At 47.4% G+C, this 17,426-nt stretch overlaps 1 protein-coding gene across 2 annotated transcripts in view; it reads right to left on the minus strand.

The window, feature by feature from the left end:
- LOC126986637 (uncharacterized) overlaps nucleotides 1-17,426 on the minus strand; it is a 48,649-nt gene that overhangs the window by 5,818 nt on the left and 25,405 nt on the right. For both annotated transcript variants that reach the window (XM_050842917.1, XM_050842918.1), the window contains exons 2-3: nucleotides 3,304-3,400; nucleotides 1,602-2,413 (exon numbers count right to left, since the gene is read on the minus strand). In XM_050842917.1, coding sequence (XP_050698874.1) covers nucleotides 1,602-1,628 — 27 coding nt within the window. In that variant the 5' untranslated portion in view covers nucleotides 1,629-2,413; nucleotides 3,304-3,400. The remainder of the gene's footprint in view (nucleotides 1-1,601; nucleotides 2,414-3,303; nucleotides 3,401-17,426) is intronic.

Here is a 17,426-nt window from a genome sequence, read left to right on the forward strand (position 1 = left end):
GCTTATGACCACTACTAGAGCCACAGGATGGTCTTGTGCCGAGAAGGTCAGGGTTAAGAGGATGAGTATTCGGTCAACGCAAGTTTCATTTGTCTTTCTGAAGGTCACCAAAATAATACGTTCGCCTCGCCGCGGCGGTCACCTTAAATCTCTGGATCTGACAACTCCGTGCTGGCGGTCTGTAAATGCTGATTACCTACTATTGGTCGAGAGCAACAGATATCGGCGACAATGACTGAGGGCCAGTTTTACCGTCCAATACAGCAAGTTTGTGAGCTCCCCAACCAGACACAAAATACGACGAAAATTCCTTGTTTGGTGTTGATATAGAAAGGAGGAAATTTTAGGAAACCACACATCAGGAAATCTCTCTATTAGTACCTGGTTTTGAGTGGAAATAACTGATCATTGAGGAGAATATAGTTTGGTTTGGGCGCTTACAATGACTGTGTTGGACTCGAACTGGCCCTGAGAAGCCTCAAGCCAGCTCAAAGACGTGGTGAAGCGCTCTCCCCTTCACTCCCCCCCCCCTACACATAGCGGCTCTCGCGTGTCCTCGACCTTGACGCAGCCTCCCGTTGCGAGGGTTGTGGGAAGGCAGGAGGACGAAGAGTAGCAGCCAAGATCTAAAGAACGTCACCTAATCTGCGCCTGATTTAGACCTTGGCAGCAGCGAGGAGAGAAATTGGATCGAGTTGAGAGATAAGAGTGAGGAAAGATAGATGGAAATAAAGGAAAATAAAGAGAAGCAGCACCAGTAATGAGGTAATCGAGAGGATCAGCGAGGCGAGACAGATGAGGTGATAGATTTAAAGGCTGGAGGCAAGAGAACGATATATATAACCTTTCAGCGAATACATACACACACACACGTCATCTCTCTCTCTCGTCCTTCACGACCCGTGGTTAACACGTCTAGGTGCTACTTCGCAGGCCCAGGTTCCATCCCGGCCCGGTTGAGTCGGCGCCCAACTCGGGCAGCATAAGTCATAAATCAAGCAAGATGACGCCACTAAAAAACACTTGCCTGCACCATTAGGCCGACCAGCAGGTCCTACCACGAAAGCCTGCCAGCGCCATATAGGCCGAACGTGAGAAAGAAGTGCCGCGAGGCGTCCGCTATTTATATTCGAAGCTAAAAACTACAACCCTACGCAAGAGGTTGGAAAGTTTCGTTAAGTCGGCGCAACATCTGTGGTCATATGCCGGAGAGAGACAGAAGGGGAAGGAATTATAAGAGAAGGGAACAGACCCCAGGAGACGGGACACAACCAACACAACCCCCGATTAATACCTGGTACCCATTCACTGCTGGGTGGACAGGGGCGTAGGGTATCGGAAAAGCCGCCCAAATTTTTCCATGCCGCAGCGCGTGGGTCTTGCATGGGGTTGGGGTCTTCGTCGTGCAGTGGTTAGCGCACACGGCTCACAACCGAGAGAGCCCGGGTTCGATACCCGGGCTCTCTCGGTTGTGAGCCGTGTGCGCCAACCACTGCACCACGAAGACCCCAACCCCATGCAAGACCCACGCGCTGCGGCATGGCCTACTGTGAGGATGATGACCCCAGGCACGCCCTAGACAAACGAACACAGTCACGTACCAAGCGTCCGCGGGTCTGAAGTAACATGTCGCTCTGCTAAGACGAGGAGGCGGGGTCTGATCGTGTCGGGGCGGGCAGCGGCATGGTAGGGGGGGCGGAGTTGCTGGGGGGCCGGGGCGGGGGGGCGGGGGGGCTGCTAGTACTCCTTGGCCACGCCCCCAGCCAGGTCAGCGGCATCGTGGGGGGGGAGGTCAGATCGAAGGGTGGCTGTAGGTGGTGGTGGTGGTGGTGACGGGAAGGCGGTGGTGGTGGTTGTGGTGGTGTTGGCTTCCATCACTCATACAGCTCCATTTTTTCTTTATTTCTAGTTTAATTTTTCCTTATTTATCTGTTTTCTATGATGCACTTTCATGATTTGTTTAGTTCACTTAGTTTCCATTAGTTTATTTCCTTTTAGTTTCCTCGTTTTTTCATTCGTGTTACTGCCTGGTTATCGTCGCGTCTTTTACTATAATATTTTCGAAAGGCTTTTAATAGTTATTTTCCTATCATTACCGTTCACCATAGTTTTTCATCTCTATCTGTTCTTTACGTGTATATACTATTAGTTTCCACTCGAATATAATTTCAATGTCAACCCTGTTTTTTCTTAAGGGCCAATTTTTACATGATTTTTTAGAGCGTCGTAGTCACATGTTAGCACCAACCGGTGACGCCAACATTAGTTCATCCACACAAAACGTACACTCTTCAGCGGGCAAGACGTCTTCAGGAATTGATATCCACTTGAACTCTGGCTGGTGCAGTGTTGTCTGACGGAGGGGGGGAAGGGGAGACGGAGGGACGTAGATGTATCGAGGGAGATGATAAAACTAGAGAGGGAGGGAGGGAGAGAGATGCAAATACGATTAAGGTTTAGTGAGAGGTTACACACATTTATGGATAAGGAAGGTGTGTGATATACAAATGATTCTCGGAAGTTAACGTGTGAAGGCGGATTGGGCTCTTGAAACTATCCTTATATCCTCGTGTAAGAAGGGAGAGGAACAGAAAAGTTGCAAGGGAGATTAGGAAGAGCAAGGGAGTTATATTCTGTCGTGTATGAAGGGAGAGGAATGGAGAAAAGTTGCAAGGGAGATTAGGAAGAGCAAGGGAGTTATATTCTGTCGTGTATGAAGGGAGAGGAAAGGATAAGTTACAAGGGAGAAGCAGGAAAACAAGGGAGTGATATTTTGTTGTGTACGAAGAGAGAGGAGAGGATAAACTTCAAGGGAGAACAGGGAGGGCAAGTGAGTGTGTTGTGTCGTGGAAGGGAGAGGGAATGGAGAAAAGTTGCAAGGAAGATTAGGAAGAGCAAGGGAGTTATATTCTGTCGTGTATAGGAGAGGACAAGCGTGAGGCAAGAAGTGAAGTCTCAGGTTTAAACAATGGAATATTCGTGTTTCCGGTACGAGTAAGGGGAATGAGGGAGAAATGCCGTCTTGGGAGGGAGTAAGGACAGGAGGAGGGGGGGAAGGACAGGTTAGTTCCGGCGCCAGAAAAGGAATGGATGGACGGAGGAATAGAGGGAAGGAGGAAAGGATGAAGGGACGAATGGGTTCAGGGAGGGAGGAATGAATGAGAGCAGAATGGATGAAGAGATATATTGATGGGGGGAGCAACTGATGAAGGGAGATATAGAGAGGAGGAGGGAGGAAGAGTGGATGGAAGCAAGAATGGATGGAGGGAGGGAACACAGGGAAGGGGGAGTTAGGGGACACACTTCTTGATGGTCCGAGGAACCGGGTGGTGCTCCAGGGCACAACCACGCAGATCAAGGTACAGGTGTCAACATCCGGGGCCTCGCTTGCCTGGGTCACCTGCAAAGAGGGAAGACAGGCGTTAGCGTCGGCAGGGTGAGAGTGAGGTGATGGCCGAGGTTGAAAATAAGTGACAAGCGGCTAAACAAAAGATAATCAAAGGTGGTAAATGGGGAGATGAGATAATAGGCCTACAGTGAAGGAAGCAGCTCACTGGAAAAAATAAAAAAAATGGGAAAAATAAGCTCGCAAATGAGAGATAAAAATGATAAAATAAAATGATAGACGTAAAAATAATGAAAAAAAAGGTGAATAATTGGGAAGAGAAGAGATAATTAGAGACTTGGACGTATAAAGAATGAAAAAAAAAAAGCGATATTAAAGCCACAAATTTGGCCCGTCGCTGCTATACGGTAAAGCCACAAATTTGGCCCGTCGCTGCTATACGATAAAACCACAAATTTGGCCCGTCGCTGCTACACGGTAAAACCACAAATTTGGCCCGTCGCTGCTACACGGTAAAGCCACAAATTTGGCCCGTCGCTGCTACACGGTAAAGCCACAAATTTGTCCCGTCGCTGCTATACGGTAAAGCCACAAATTTGGCCCGTCGCTGCTACAGGGAACGAAACGAAAATTGAATAGTTACAAGGGAAGAAACAGCGTAAAGGAAGGTTGTTTTAAGCCTATAATATTAAAAGGACTTCCCCGTACGATTAAATTCTACACTGAGGAGGAGAGGAAATACGCAAAACCTTAACAGTAGAAGGGAGGAAGCAGCATATAGAAGGATGTTTTCAGCCTATGATAAAAAAAAGTCCCCCATCCCGGTACGATTAAATTCTATGGTGCGGGAGATTCTTATTAACAAAGCTGCCGTGATATACGCTAAGCAAGATCATTACATTTCATCTCCACACGGCATTGTTTCATCCACCCCTGCAGGTCAAACTGTACACGGCAATATTTAAAAAGATTCATTACGGACTTGCGGACTCGATCAAAATTCGCCCTCACTTACGGAAACTCAGGAACACGAAGGAAATGAGTAATACAAAGTAATAAAAAAAAACAACATTCATGAAGCCGTTTTCCTCTCCCTTCCCCTTCCCTTTCCCCTCTTCCTTCCTCTTCCTAATAGCCACATTTCCCGTTCAGTAGTAGAGCCTCATACTGTCTGAAGCACATCATCTTATTTTACCCGACGCCTGAAGAGGAGGAGGAGGAGAAGGAAGTGGAGAGAAGTAGTGGTAGTATACGAGGAGAGGAGAAGATAAGAAGGTAAAGTAGTAGGTAGCAGAGTAAGGGGAAGAGAAGAATAAGTAGTAGTAGTAGTAGTAGTAGTAGTAGTAGTAGTAGTAGTAGTAACAAGGGAAGGAAAAGATTAAACAAAGAATACGGATTAGTAGCAGCAGTAATAGTAAAGGGAGAAGGGAAAGAGAAGGATAAACAGTAGAAACAATAAAACGAGAATAAGAAAGACAAGAAAAAGAAAGAAAAGAGGGAAAAAAGAACAAAGAAGAGGAAGGAAGGCGTCGCAGAAACACACACACACACACACACACACAAAACAAAAGGAGGAAAAAGAACCAGAACAAAACAATGAACAAGAAAAACGAAGAAGAGTCGCAGAGACGTGACGCTAAACCCGCTACGAGGCACACCAGACTTCCTTGAGCGGCGGCGGCGGCGGACGAAGAAGAGTTGGCGGGCGACGCGGCTTGGCTTGTGGCGGGGTGGCGGGCTGCATGGCTGGGCGGCGTTCCTCAGGCCGACGGGAAATACTCTCCTTCCGGGGGGGTACAGGGGTTTGGGGGGGGAGGGAGATGCTCTGGCAGGTTTCTGGGGGTCGAGCACTTCACCTTGGGGGCTTTCTGGGGGTCGTCTGGATAAGGGGGAGGGGAAGAAGGGGGTAGAAAAATGGGGGTAGGTAGGGAGGTCGTGTTGCCTGGTATCGTCAACGCCCTTCTCAGTTTCACCCTTGCTCGTCTCTCTCGCCGAACGGAGCGTGAATATTCTTTTTTTCTTTTTGTCTCGACTTTTAAATGAGGAAAACTTACTTAGACGGCTGTTGAAAAGTGTACCTGAAGGAGAGATGGAGAGGAGGAGGAGGAGGAGGAGGTGGTGAGCCAGACAGAAAATTACACCTAGGCATTTAAGAGAAAAGAATGGAGGAGAAGGAGGAGGAGGAGGAGGAGAAAAGACGACGAGAAGGGAGAAAAGGAGGAGGAGGAGAAGGTTGAAAAAAGAAACTAAGGATAAGTAGACGAAAAAAAAAGAGGAGGAGGAAAACGAAAAATAAAATAATGAAAAAAAACAAGAAAATATATAAAACAAAAAGACAAAGGCATAGGAGACTGAGGGCGAGGCAGCAGGAAGAAAAGAAAGAAGCTTCAGCATAAAGAAAATGAGGGAACTTAACAACCAAATTACGGCCATAAAGCCTCCGAGACAAGTTTATGGCCACGACGGCGGCGGGAGAGGCGGCACCATGCACACCGCCCGCCGATGCTTGCACGTGAAGGACAACGAACACACGGACGAACACACAGAGGGTCATATTCTTAAACATTTCGAGGCCCACACACACACATATCTGACAAGTGTGGGAGTTTTGGGCGTGTCCTGAGGTAGTTTTATGACCCTCGTGGTAGTTTGACCCATGGAGGTAGAATTGGTGGAGTCGATATCAGCCCAATTAAGTGAATCCGCCCGAGCTGTCATTTTTACGGCCAGGTGTCAGGTGTTGTCAGGTAAGTGGGCTCGGCCAGGCTCGCCCACCCCCATCTTTTGGCCGTAAATTTGACAGTTCGTCGGCTTCACCTCAATGAATGGGATTAGCGGGCCGTGTCGACTCCACCAATTCTACCTCCATGGTTTGACCCTTCTTCTGTATACCATGAGCGTGAGAAGACGCTTATGAGAACCCGATTGATCTCCTCTTCGGCCGTTGGAATTAGGTGATGTGAAAGGCGGAAGCGTTTGATAATACCGATGAGACGCCTTTCGCAGCATCCCTCAGCCTCGCAAGACACAGTCGGCATCATAAGACACTTTCGCTTCTCACATCAGCTATTTCTAAAGGTCAAAGAGGGGGTCAGCCGGGTTCTAATGAGTGTTTCTTCAGGTTCACGGTACAGAAGAAGGGTCAAACTACCACCAGGGTCATAAAACTACTCCCGGAAATGCTCATAACTCCTACGAACGCCATGTCAAATAGGTGTTTTTAGGCTGCGAAATGTCTTATGATACGACCCATATAGACAGCAGACAAGGCAATGAACTATCACTATCATCATCCATCATCATCCTCTCTATCTCATGTGCTTCGCTCTGCTCCGGTAAGGGTTCTAATTTCATATCTCCACTCGGTTCTCCGTCTGCGGATGTCAGTGTGCTCCATCTTGCCACGGTAAAATAAGAGATTGCGGGGGTGGGGTTCTGGTGGCATCACGGCGGGTTGTGACCATGACTGTTCTTGAGGGACATGGAAGGGATAGGAATGAAATAAGAACATAGGGAGACTGCAAGAGGCCGAGGGATGACAGACCATAGGAATGAATAATGGGAGTTCTAGGGGGCGGCATGGTGGCTTGTAAGGGGACCATGACCGTTCTGAAGGGGCATGGAAAGGTGCGGTAGTGAGTTACTGGAGGGGGGGAAGGAGGGGAGGGGATGTTCAACGGCTCTTCTTTATTTCCGAAACTCTGACATCACGTATACTTTCCCTTCCTCCTTGTCTATTTATTGTCCGAGAAGCAAGTCCGTTATCCTGTTCTCTTGGGATGGTTCGAGGGGGCAGGGTGGGTGGAGGGGTGGGGGGGGTAAGTGAGGGGGAGAGACAGGTTCAAGGAGGGGTGAGGACAATGGCGGGAAGGGATGCTCGGGGTGATGAAATTTTCAGCTCAGATTCCTGTTAGATGACGGGGAGCGGAGCCTTCACGACGCCTGACTCACGGGACAGCCACGCAGAGACACTATAGGGGTTGGTATTGTTAAATGCTCACACCAACTATTTCCAAAGACCAAAAAGGAGGTTCTAATGAGTGTTCTTTTAGGTTCACTGTACAGAAGAAGGCTCAGACTACCACCAGGGTCATAAAAGTACCCCTGGAAATGCCCCAAACTCCCACGAAGGACTAGTAACTTACGTGTTCTTGGGCGCAGAAATGTTTGAAAATAAGGTCCACTCTCTTCTTCCCTTCCCGTTTTATTTAGTTATTTCTTCATCATTGCCTATAATTTGCCTTCATTTATTTATTCATTATTTCATTATTCTTAACTTTCCATCCAGTAAAATTTTGTTCTTATCTTATTCAAACAATTATTTTTATTTATTTGTTTATAGCCAGCCAAGCCCTTCTCACCCCCTCCCCTCTCTCCCCTCTTCCTGTCCTCTTCCTTCTCATTCCACTATCGCAAACCCTTCTTCTCCCCTCTCCTTCCCTCTCTCCTCTTACTGTGGTCCTTCTTCCAATCCCACTATCGCGAACCCTTCTCTCCTCTCCTCTTCCTCCTCTTTCTTTCCTCTTCCTTCTCCTCCCCTCCCCTTCCCTCTCGTCTCGTCTTCTTCTCCTTCCCATTCACCAAGCCCTCCTCCTCCCCTCACCTCCCCTCTCCCCAATCAAGTTCCTTCCTCCTTTTCCTCCTCCTCATCTCTTTCACAAACACAATCCTTCCGTTCCCTTCTCCCCTCCTCCCCTCCCATCTTCCTATTCTTCTTCTTCCCATCCCATTCTCTCGCAAACACAACCCTTCCGGCCCTTCATATCCTTCCTTCTCCCTTTCCCTCTCTTCCTCTTTTTCTTGTCCCCCTCCAAATCTCCTCCCCTCCCCTCTTCCAATTCTTCTTCTTCCCATCCTATTCTCTCGCAAACACAACTCTTCCGGGCCTTAATGCCCTTCCTTCTCCCTTTCCCTCTCTTCCTCTTTTTCTTGTCCTCCTCCAAATCCCACTCTCGCTAACAGGTCCCTCACAGCCTTCCCGCTAGCCAACAAGCATTCTCTACCGCCCTATCCCTGCAGAATAAACCATTCACTCCTCCACTCAAATCAACGCTTTCTGATACGCAACAGGTGCCCTCTCTGCTTCTTCATACCCCTCTCCGTTAGCTAACATGAGTATACGTGTGTAAATGGAAATGTCGTGGAAGAGGGGAACGTTGATTAGAGAAGGAAGGAGACGGTCAACAAATTTAGGCGTACAGGTGATGAGGTGGAGGATAAAGAGGAAGAGAAGGTGGAGGAGGAGGAGGAGGAGGAGGAGGAGGAGGAAGAGAAAGAGCAACAGTGGTCTAATGGTGTTGGGTTTCATGCCATTAGTCTCTCTCTCTCTCTCTCTCTCTCTCTCTCTCTCTCTCTCTCTCTCTCTCTCTCTCTCTCTCTCTCTCTCTCTCTCTCTCTCTCTCTCTCTCTCTCTCTCTCTCTCTCTCTCTCTCTCTCTCTCTCTCTCTCTCTCTCTCTCTCTCTCTCTCTCTCTCTCTCTCTCTCTCTCTCTCTCTCTCTCTCTCTCTCTCTCTCTCTCTCTCTCTCTCTCTCTCTCTCTCTCTCTCTCTCTCTCTCTCTCTCTCTCTCTCACACACACACACACACACACACACACACACACACATTATTCACCACATGAAAACCTCAAATTTTGGAAACGAAATTATTAAAAAAAAGGAAAAACAGACATAAAACTCCTAATAAACTTGCTGAAAAGCCTAAGCGCTTGTCTAACGCGCGCCAACAACACGGTGTCGGGAAGAATTATTCGCTAAACCTTTTCCTCGTGCCTTCACAAAATCCGCAAAAATGTCCACTTCAATTTTTTCTTCAGCAATTAGTCTATGCGGAGATGGAGGAAGGGGGAGGGCAATGAAGAGGAGGAGGAGGAGGAGGAGGAAGTTGGAAGTTTCGTTTAGTCGGCGCAACATCTGTGGTCATATGCCGAAGAGAGACAGAAGGGGAAGAAATTATAGGAGAAGGGAACAGACCCCAGGAGGCGGGACACAACCCCCGAGTAATACCTGGTACCCATTCACTGCTGGGTGGACAGGGGCGTAGGGTATCGGAAAAGCCGCCCAAATTTTTCCACTCCGCCTGGGAATCGAACCCGGGCTCTCTCGGTTGTGAGCCGAGTGTGCTAACCACTGCACCACGAAGCTCCTGGAAGGACGAGGAGCTGGGTGAGCTGCGCGCCGACTGGCTAGGCCGGGATTCAAACCGAGGTCCGTAGATTCGTAGCTAGGGACGCTAAACACTGCGCCACGGAGGTCATACTATAGTTTCCTTGATATACGAGTAATCATTGTGTGACGTCGCATGAACCCAAGACACAAGCACTTTGGAAGACCTGCTGACCTGAATGACACAGTGCATACAAGTACTGTACGAGGCGAGGACTTGAGGCGGAGGAAGCGAGGTGGAGATAAGGGAGGGAGAGACGTAGGCAGGAAGGATGAGAAGCGCACACACACACACACACACACACACACACACACACACACCACTCCCTCGACCACTCTCACTTGCTCTTGGTAACCCCGCGTGACCCCGCCAAGCTAAACGTCCAGTCACTTGGCGAAGGTCCTCCTCCTCCTCCTCCTCCTCCTCCTCCGTCCTGTCCTTGTATAACCTTTTCTCCTTCATTTCCCCGCTCTTTTAATTTTCACCTACCCTTCACTCCCTCCCTTCCTCTTTCCTATTCCATCACATTTACTCTTTCTTTATTTTTCTTCTTTTGTTTCCTTCTATTTTTATTTTTTTACTATTCCTTAATTAATGTACTACTTTTCTTCTCTCCTTTCTAACGCACTATCATATCTTGTCTTATTCTCTCTCTCTCTCTCTCTCTCTCTCTCTCTCTCTCTCTCTCTCTCTCTCTCTCTCTCTCTCTCTCTCTCTCTCTCTCTCTCTCTCTCTCTCTCTCTCTCTCTCTCTCTCTCTCTCTCTCTCTCTCTCTCTCTCATATGACCTACCCTGGTATGACAACTTTTCTGCTTGTGAAGTTGTTCTTTTCCTTATTGGGTGGTGGTGGTGGTGGTGGTGGTGATGGTGGTGGTTGGGAGATAGACGAAGGAGGGAGGTAAAGTGGAAGAGAGAGGGAAAGAGGGAAGGAAGGGGGAAGGAAGAGGAAAAAGGAGAGAGGAGAAAGAAGAGAGAAAAAAAAGAACGAAAGAGGGAGAAGAAAAACTGAGGGAAGGGAAGCGGAAAATAGAAAAGGAAGAAGAGGAGAGGAAATGGGAGAGGAAAAAAGGAAGAAGGAAACGAGAGGAAACAGAAAGGGTAAAAGGGAGAGGAAAAAGGGAGAAGAACAAGGAGAGGAAAGAGGGAAAATAAAAAAAAGAAAACAGAGGAAAGGAGGAGGAAAAAAGGTGAGGGAGGGGGAAGAAAAAAAGGAAAATGGAAAAGGGGAAAAAAAATGGAGAAAAGAGAAATAAGACGAAAGGAGAATAAAGAGGGAAAAATAAAATGTAGTGAAAAGAGAGAAAATTAATAGGAGGATAGAATGGGAGATAAGAGGTGGAGGAAGAGGAGATAAACGGAGGAGGAAGAGGAGATAAACGGAGGAGGAGGAGGAGGAGGGAGAGGAACATGCAAGCTTCATTTCCTCTCCTCTTTGCTGTTTCCCTCCCTCTCATCCTCTCCATCTCTCTCCTCACTCTCTCTCTCTCTCTCTCTCTCTCTCTCTCTCTCTCTCTCTCTCTCTCTCTCTCTCTCTCTCTCTCTCTCTCTCTCTCTCTCTCTCTCTCTCTCTTGCTTTCCTTTCTATTAATTTCTTTTCTTCTATCTTTCTTCCTCTCTTCTCTTTCTCCTCCTTCTCTTCTTCATTCACATCCTTTACTGTTCTCTCGCTTTTTAATTCCCTTCTATTACGTTTTCTTCTATTTCTCTCTTTCTCTCTCTCTATCTCCCTCCCTCCCTCCATCTCACTCCCATCTCTCTCTCCTTCCTCTCCCATTATCTCTATTTGCAATCTTCTCTCTCTTGCGTTCCCTTTCTTTCCTCTTTTTTTCTCTCCTCTCTCTCTATATCTCCCTCTTTCCCTCCATTTCACTCCCATCTCTCTCTCCTTCCTCTCCCATTATCTCTATTTGCAATCTCCTCTCTCTTGCGTTCCCTTTCTTTCCTCTTTTTTTTTCTTCTCTCTCTTGTCTTTCTCCTCCTCTTCCTCTTACTATCTCCCTTCCTCCCTCCAGCTCACCCTCCCTCACCCCTTCGTCTCCCTTAATTTCCTCCCTCTTGCATTTCTTTCCATTATTTTCTTTCCTTCTGCTTTTCTTCCTCCTTATTTTTCTTCCTTCTCTCACTCACTTATTTTATTTTCTGCCTTCCTCCTTTCCTCATCTCCTCTTTTTCCTCCTCCTCCTCCTCCTCGCCAGGTTGCCCCAGGTGCCTCCCACGCCCTCACGTTTCACCTGTGTTAGGGGCACGGGGTCACCTGCCTACCCCCCTTCCCGCCCCGTCTCTCTCTCTCTCTCTCTCTCTCTCTCTCTCTCTCTCTCTCTCTCTCTCTCTCTCTCTCTCTCTCTCTCTCTCTCTCTCTCTCTCTCTCTCTCTCTCTCTCTCTCTCTCTCTCTCTCTCTCTCTCTCTCTCTCTCTCTCTCTCTCTCTCTCTCTCTCTCTCTCTCTCTCTCTCTCTTCCTTTATCTTTAATTTTCTTTCTTTTTCTCTTTTCTTCCTTTCTCAGATATTTTTTTTATTTCCTTCATTTTCCTTTCTCCTTTCTAATTTTCTTTTATTCTCCTATTTTCTTGTTTTCTTTTTCTTTTCCTCTCCCAGGCAGCAACTTTTTACACGACTTTTAATAATATCGCCACAATGTTTTTTTTTCCATGTTAGTTTTGGTTCCAGTAAATTCGTAAACCCCCAATTTTTTTATATTTGTCATGGGGTCAACATTTTTTTCCCCTCATCCTGGAACACTTTCTCCCCTTCTCTTAACAACCTTATTTTATCCTCTCCCTCGCTTCTCACCTTATGTACTTGTCTTATTTTCCTGTTTTCCTTACATGATATTTCTTTTCTACTTTCAATACTCTGTCGCCTTGATTTAGTTTTGTCCTTCATCCCTCTTGCTAAATTTGTCTGTTAGTCTATTTTTTTATCTTTTATCTCTGCTTTTTATCTTTTTTGTTTGCCTGTCTGTCTGTCTATCTGTCTGTCTGTCTGTCTGTCTATATGTCTGTCTGTCTGTCTGTCTGTCTGTCTATCTGTCTGTCTGTCTATCTGTCTGTCTGTCTATATGTCTGTCTGATGTTTCTGTAAGTCTTTATAAATATCTATGTCTATTGTACTCTCTCTCTCTCTCTCTCTCTCTCTCTCTCTCTCTCTCTCTCTCTCTCTCTCTCTCTCTCTCTCTCTCTCTCTCTCTCCATCACAGTCTAACACTCAATGAAGGTCTGTTTTCTCTCTCTTAACGATCGCAATCACATACTTCCTCTTGAGTAACCTAAGGAGCCGCGTCTTCCTCTTCCCACCCACCCCCCCGCCTCTCCCCCTCCCTGCAGACTCATCCAGGAGGCGGGGAACCAAAACACCGCACGAAATAAATCACTGTTAGGGTGTTACTGTGTGTGTCTGTGTGTGAGCGCGCGTCTCTCTTGGGGTGTCTGAGTTAAGTCCATCAGTTTGTCTTCTGCTTTTCTTTTTTACTCTGTCTTGTTCTACTGTTTCTTTAATCTTCTTGTACAATTCTACTACTACTACTACTACTACTACTACTACTACTACTAACGCTACTACCACAGCATCAACAACATAAAAACAACAACAGCTACCTCTTTTTATATCAGTTATCCATCATATTTTCTCCCCATGTCTCTCGGCTCTTGATATAAACCCTTTCCTGCTAACCCCTTGCAATACCCGTTTCATTCCCGTACCCTGCTTCACACGCCTCCTTCTGCTCCCCCATTCTCTTTTTCTCTCTCCCTTTCTCTTAGTTGCTACATACACACGGTTTCCTCTCCCCCCCTTTCTTTTTTTTATCCCTCTCCCAGCTACTGCCCACACTCTCCTCTCCCTTCCTTCTCAAACACCTCCCTATCTAAACCCTTCTTCCTCTCCCTCTCCCAGCTACTGCCCACACTCTCCTCTCCCTTCCTTCTCAAACACCTCCCTTCTAAAGCCTTCTTCCTCTCCCTCTCCCAGCTACTGCCCACACTCTCCTCTCCCTTCCTTCTTAAACACCTCCCTATCTAAAACCTTCTTCCTCTCCCTCTCCCAGCTACTGCCCACACTCTCCTTTCCTTCTCAAACACCTCCCTATCTAAACCCTTCTTCCTCTCCCTCTCCCAGCTACTGCCCACACTCTCCTCTCCCTTCCTTCTCAAACACCTCCCTATTCACACCCTTCTTCCTCTCCCTCTCCCAGCTGCTGCCTACACTCCCCTTCTCCCTTCCTTCTCAAACACCTCCCTTCTAAAGCCTTCTTCCTCTCCCTCTCCCAGCTACTGCCCACACTCTCCTCTCCCTTCCTTCTCACACACCTCCCTATTCACACCCTTCTCCCTTTCCCTCTCTGCCCACACACGCCCATGCCCACGCTACCCTTTCCCTCACACACACACACACACCTGATTATTCCCACCTCTCTCTGCCTTGCCCCACCTGTACCTGCCCCTGCCAATGACCTGTTTCTAGTATACCTGAACTAGCTGACCCAATCATGCCCCGCCCCGTCCTGCCCCGTCCCGTCCCGCCCCGAGGCTCAACTCTTTATTTGTGTAAAAAAAAATAAATCTCTATCTCTCTCTCTCTCTCTTTTTTTTTTTTTTTTTTTTTTTATATCTCTCTCTCTCTCTCTCTCTCTCTCTCTCTCTCTCTCTCTCTCTCTCTCTCTCTCTCTCTCTCTCTCTCTCTCTCTCTCTCCCACGTCCACACAACCTGACCTCGTCTCCATAAACACTAATTACATAACATTTCCCGCTCACCTGATCCTTTCTCTCTCTCTCTCTCTCTCTCTCTCTCTCTCTCTCTCTCTCTCTCTCTCTCTCTCTCTCTCTCTCTCTCTCTCTCTCTCTCTCTCTCGTCACGTTTGCCTTGTTGTCCTCAATTTCGCCTCTCCGTTTAATTTCAGTTTTGGATTCTCTTTAATTTTCCCGTCGCCACGTTTCCCATCCTCAAGCCATTACTATTTCTTTTCCCGTTCATTAGTTGTCGGGGTCAGGTGAGCAAGCACCTCTCTGCAGCCTTTCCCAGCACCTGTCTGTCTCGCGGCGTGACGAGGGTTGTGCAAAGAGTAGCCAGGTGGCGTAATGCTGGGGCCGGGAATGTGGTGTTACTAATCCTGGTACAATTACTCTTAACACTATTTCTGCTGCTAACACTCCTCCTCCTACTCCTCTTCCTTTCCCTTCTCTTTTTTTCTTCTTCGCCTCCTGTTTCTTCTTACCCTTCTCCTTTTCCTTCTCCTCCTCCTTCTCGTTCTTCTTCTCCACTACTACTACTACTACTACTACTAATACTAATAATAATAATAATAATAATAATAATAATAGCATTAAAACAAGACACGCAGCAGCAGTAAAAGTCGTTATGGCATTCCAAGGTCCCTGCAACCACTTCGCAATCAGTTCATAAGTGCATCGATCTAGTTATCTATTCATCAACTCGCATCGCTCAGGTGGCCAAGTCAGGTCGTCAGGTAATCAGGTAGTCGATCAGCCAGCCAGTCATTCATATATCCATAAGTAAATTAATATATGGATGGTTCTTTTCATCTACTTTCTACTTTCTACTCATGCTCATCCCTATACTGTCCAAACCCCTTATGCAAGAGTTAACCAGCATCTTCACTCTTTCATCCCTCACGCTGGTAAACTCTGAAACAATCTTCCTTCATCTGTATTTCCTCCTGCCAATGACTTGAACTCTTTCAAGAGGAGAGTATCAGGACACCTCTTCTCCCGAAATTGACCTCTCTTTCGGCCACCTCTTTTTGTTCTTTTTTGTAGGAGCAGCGAGTAGCGGGCTTTTTTTATTATTGTTTATTTTTTTGTGCCCTTGAGCTATCCCCCTTACTTTCAGGACTGTGTATCGCGTACCTGCCCAACAGCAATCATCCCGCGACAGGTGACCCTATCCATGTTAAGACACTCTGGTGGTGGGTGCTTTCTACGACAAGGTGGGGATGGTCAAGGCATACAGGCCAAGATTAAGGTTCGAGGAGGCTTCACAGCATTCCTCAAGCTGCATGACGTTTCCGATACCCGAGCATTCATACGTCTGAAGTGACACAAGGGATGGTCGAAAACTGGATGCCTTGTCCTTCTCCTTGCCTCCGCCTCCTCCTCCTTCCCTTCATCCTTCTTCTTCCTCCACCTCCTCCTCTTCATCCTTTTTCTCCATCCACCGCCTCCTCCTCTTCCCTTCATCCTTCTTCTTCCTCCACCTCCTTCCCTTCATCCTTCTTCTACATCCTCCGCCTCCTCCTCTTCCCTTCATCCTTCTTCTTCTTCCACCTCCTCTTTTTCATCCTTTTTCTCCATCCTCCGCCTCCTCCTCCTTCTTTTCGCCCTCCTGCAGAAGTGGTTAGCGCAGAGACCATCAACTCCTTCAAGAAACGCATTGATCGCCACTTTGCTGCAACGGGTGTGAACTGAACGTTCCCAAGAGTAGGTACACAAGTGCTTTAATCCTTCCCTGCAAGCCACTCCTATGGCAAACGGATTGATTAAATCACTGAACGCAGGCAGCCTAGTAATGAGCCAACAGGCTTTCTGCTGCCTGCTAGTCCATGTTTCCATGTTTCCATGTTTCTCCCTCCGCCATCTCCTTTATTCCTGCATCCTCCTGCTCGTAGAGACAAGAGGCCTGGACTAAGCTGCTATTCCTTTTACTCTTCCTGTCCTCCTTCCTCTACTTTCTCCTCCTTCCCTCTCGGGTTCATAGCGAGGAACTTCGAGTGTAAAACGCCAGACGTGATGCTATCCTTGTATAATTCCATGGTAAGACCGCACCTCGAGTATGCAGTACAGTTCTGGTCTCCTAATTACAGTAAGGACATTGATTTACTGGAAAGGATTCAACGACGGGCCATGAAGATGATTCCTTTTCCTTCCCTCGCCTCCTTCTCCTATCCATCCTTCTTTTCCTTCCTCCGCCTCATCCTCTCTTTGGTCTTTCTCCAATTGAAAATCAGATGGATATCAACGCGTGGCAGAACAAACAAATGAACGCTGCACTGCTAGCGGCCAACAACAAACAGCTGCGAACCCTCCCAGTAATTCCCGTAGCTGCAGATGACAAGATGTGCGAGGCTTATCGAATTGGTCAAAAGAGAAGTCGGTATAGACGAGGCTGCTTGTCTGATAACTATGATAAAGAGGGTGAGTGAATTATTTTCCTTCTATATAAGGAATATCTTTTGTTGCAAATGATTCACCATTGCAAGTGATTTATCTTATGGCTGTGTTAAAATGGTAGATTCAAATATTTCACTTTAATTCTTTTTCTTTTTTGAGGCAGGGAGATGGAGCGGGGAAAGAGCGAGGATAGATTAGCACTTTCTATGTGTACCCATGACCGACCCTAACAGTACATGGATTAATAGCAAGTACTTGATGACGGCATGGAACCATCGAGTGGCTGATCTGTGCTTGCTCGGTAGTTAAGTATTAGAACACGCAGTTAAGTCAGGCCAACCCATCACCCAGACAGCCGGGAAGCGCGCACACACACACACACACACACACACACACACACACACACACACACACTGCACTTAACACAGCGAGCCTCAGTATGTGTGTTGCAGCCCTGCCAGTCACTGCAGTACGTGTATCAAGAGCCTGACACACTGAAGCAAACTGCCTCGTCCTCCTTCCCTGGCAGTGGGCGTGGAGGGGAATGCGGGCAAACAGGAGGAGGAAGGGAAAGGGGGAAGGGAAGCGGCAGTGAGGGGGGGGGGGCAGGGGCAGGGGTGTCCTCACGCGGCTTGTGGTAAATTTATTTGATTCACTTTCACTTGTTGGTTCCACGCCACCTGTGTGTGTGTGTGTGTGTGTGTGTGTGTGTGTGTGTGTGTGTGTGTGTACGTGCGCGCGCATACACATTTGATTAAGCCTAACTACACTAACTGAAACACACACACACACAC

Source organism: Eriocheir sinensis, chromosome 62, assembly GCF_024679095.1.
Source record: "Eriocheir sinensis breed Jianghai 21 chromosome 62, ASM2467909v1, whole genome shotgun sequence".
In the NCBI taxonomy this organism is placed as follows: domain Eukaryota; kingdom Metazoa; phylum Arthropoda; class Malacostraca; order Decapoda; family Varunidae; genus Eriocheir; species Eriocheir sinensis.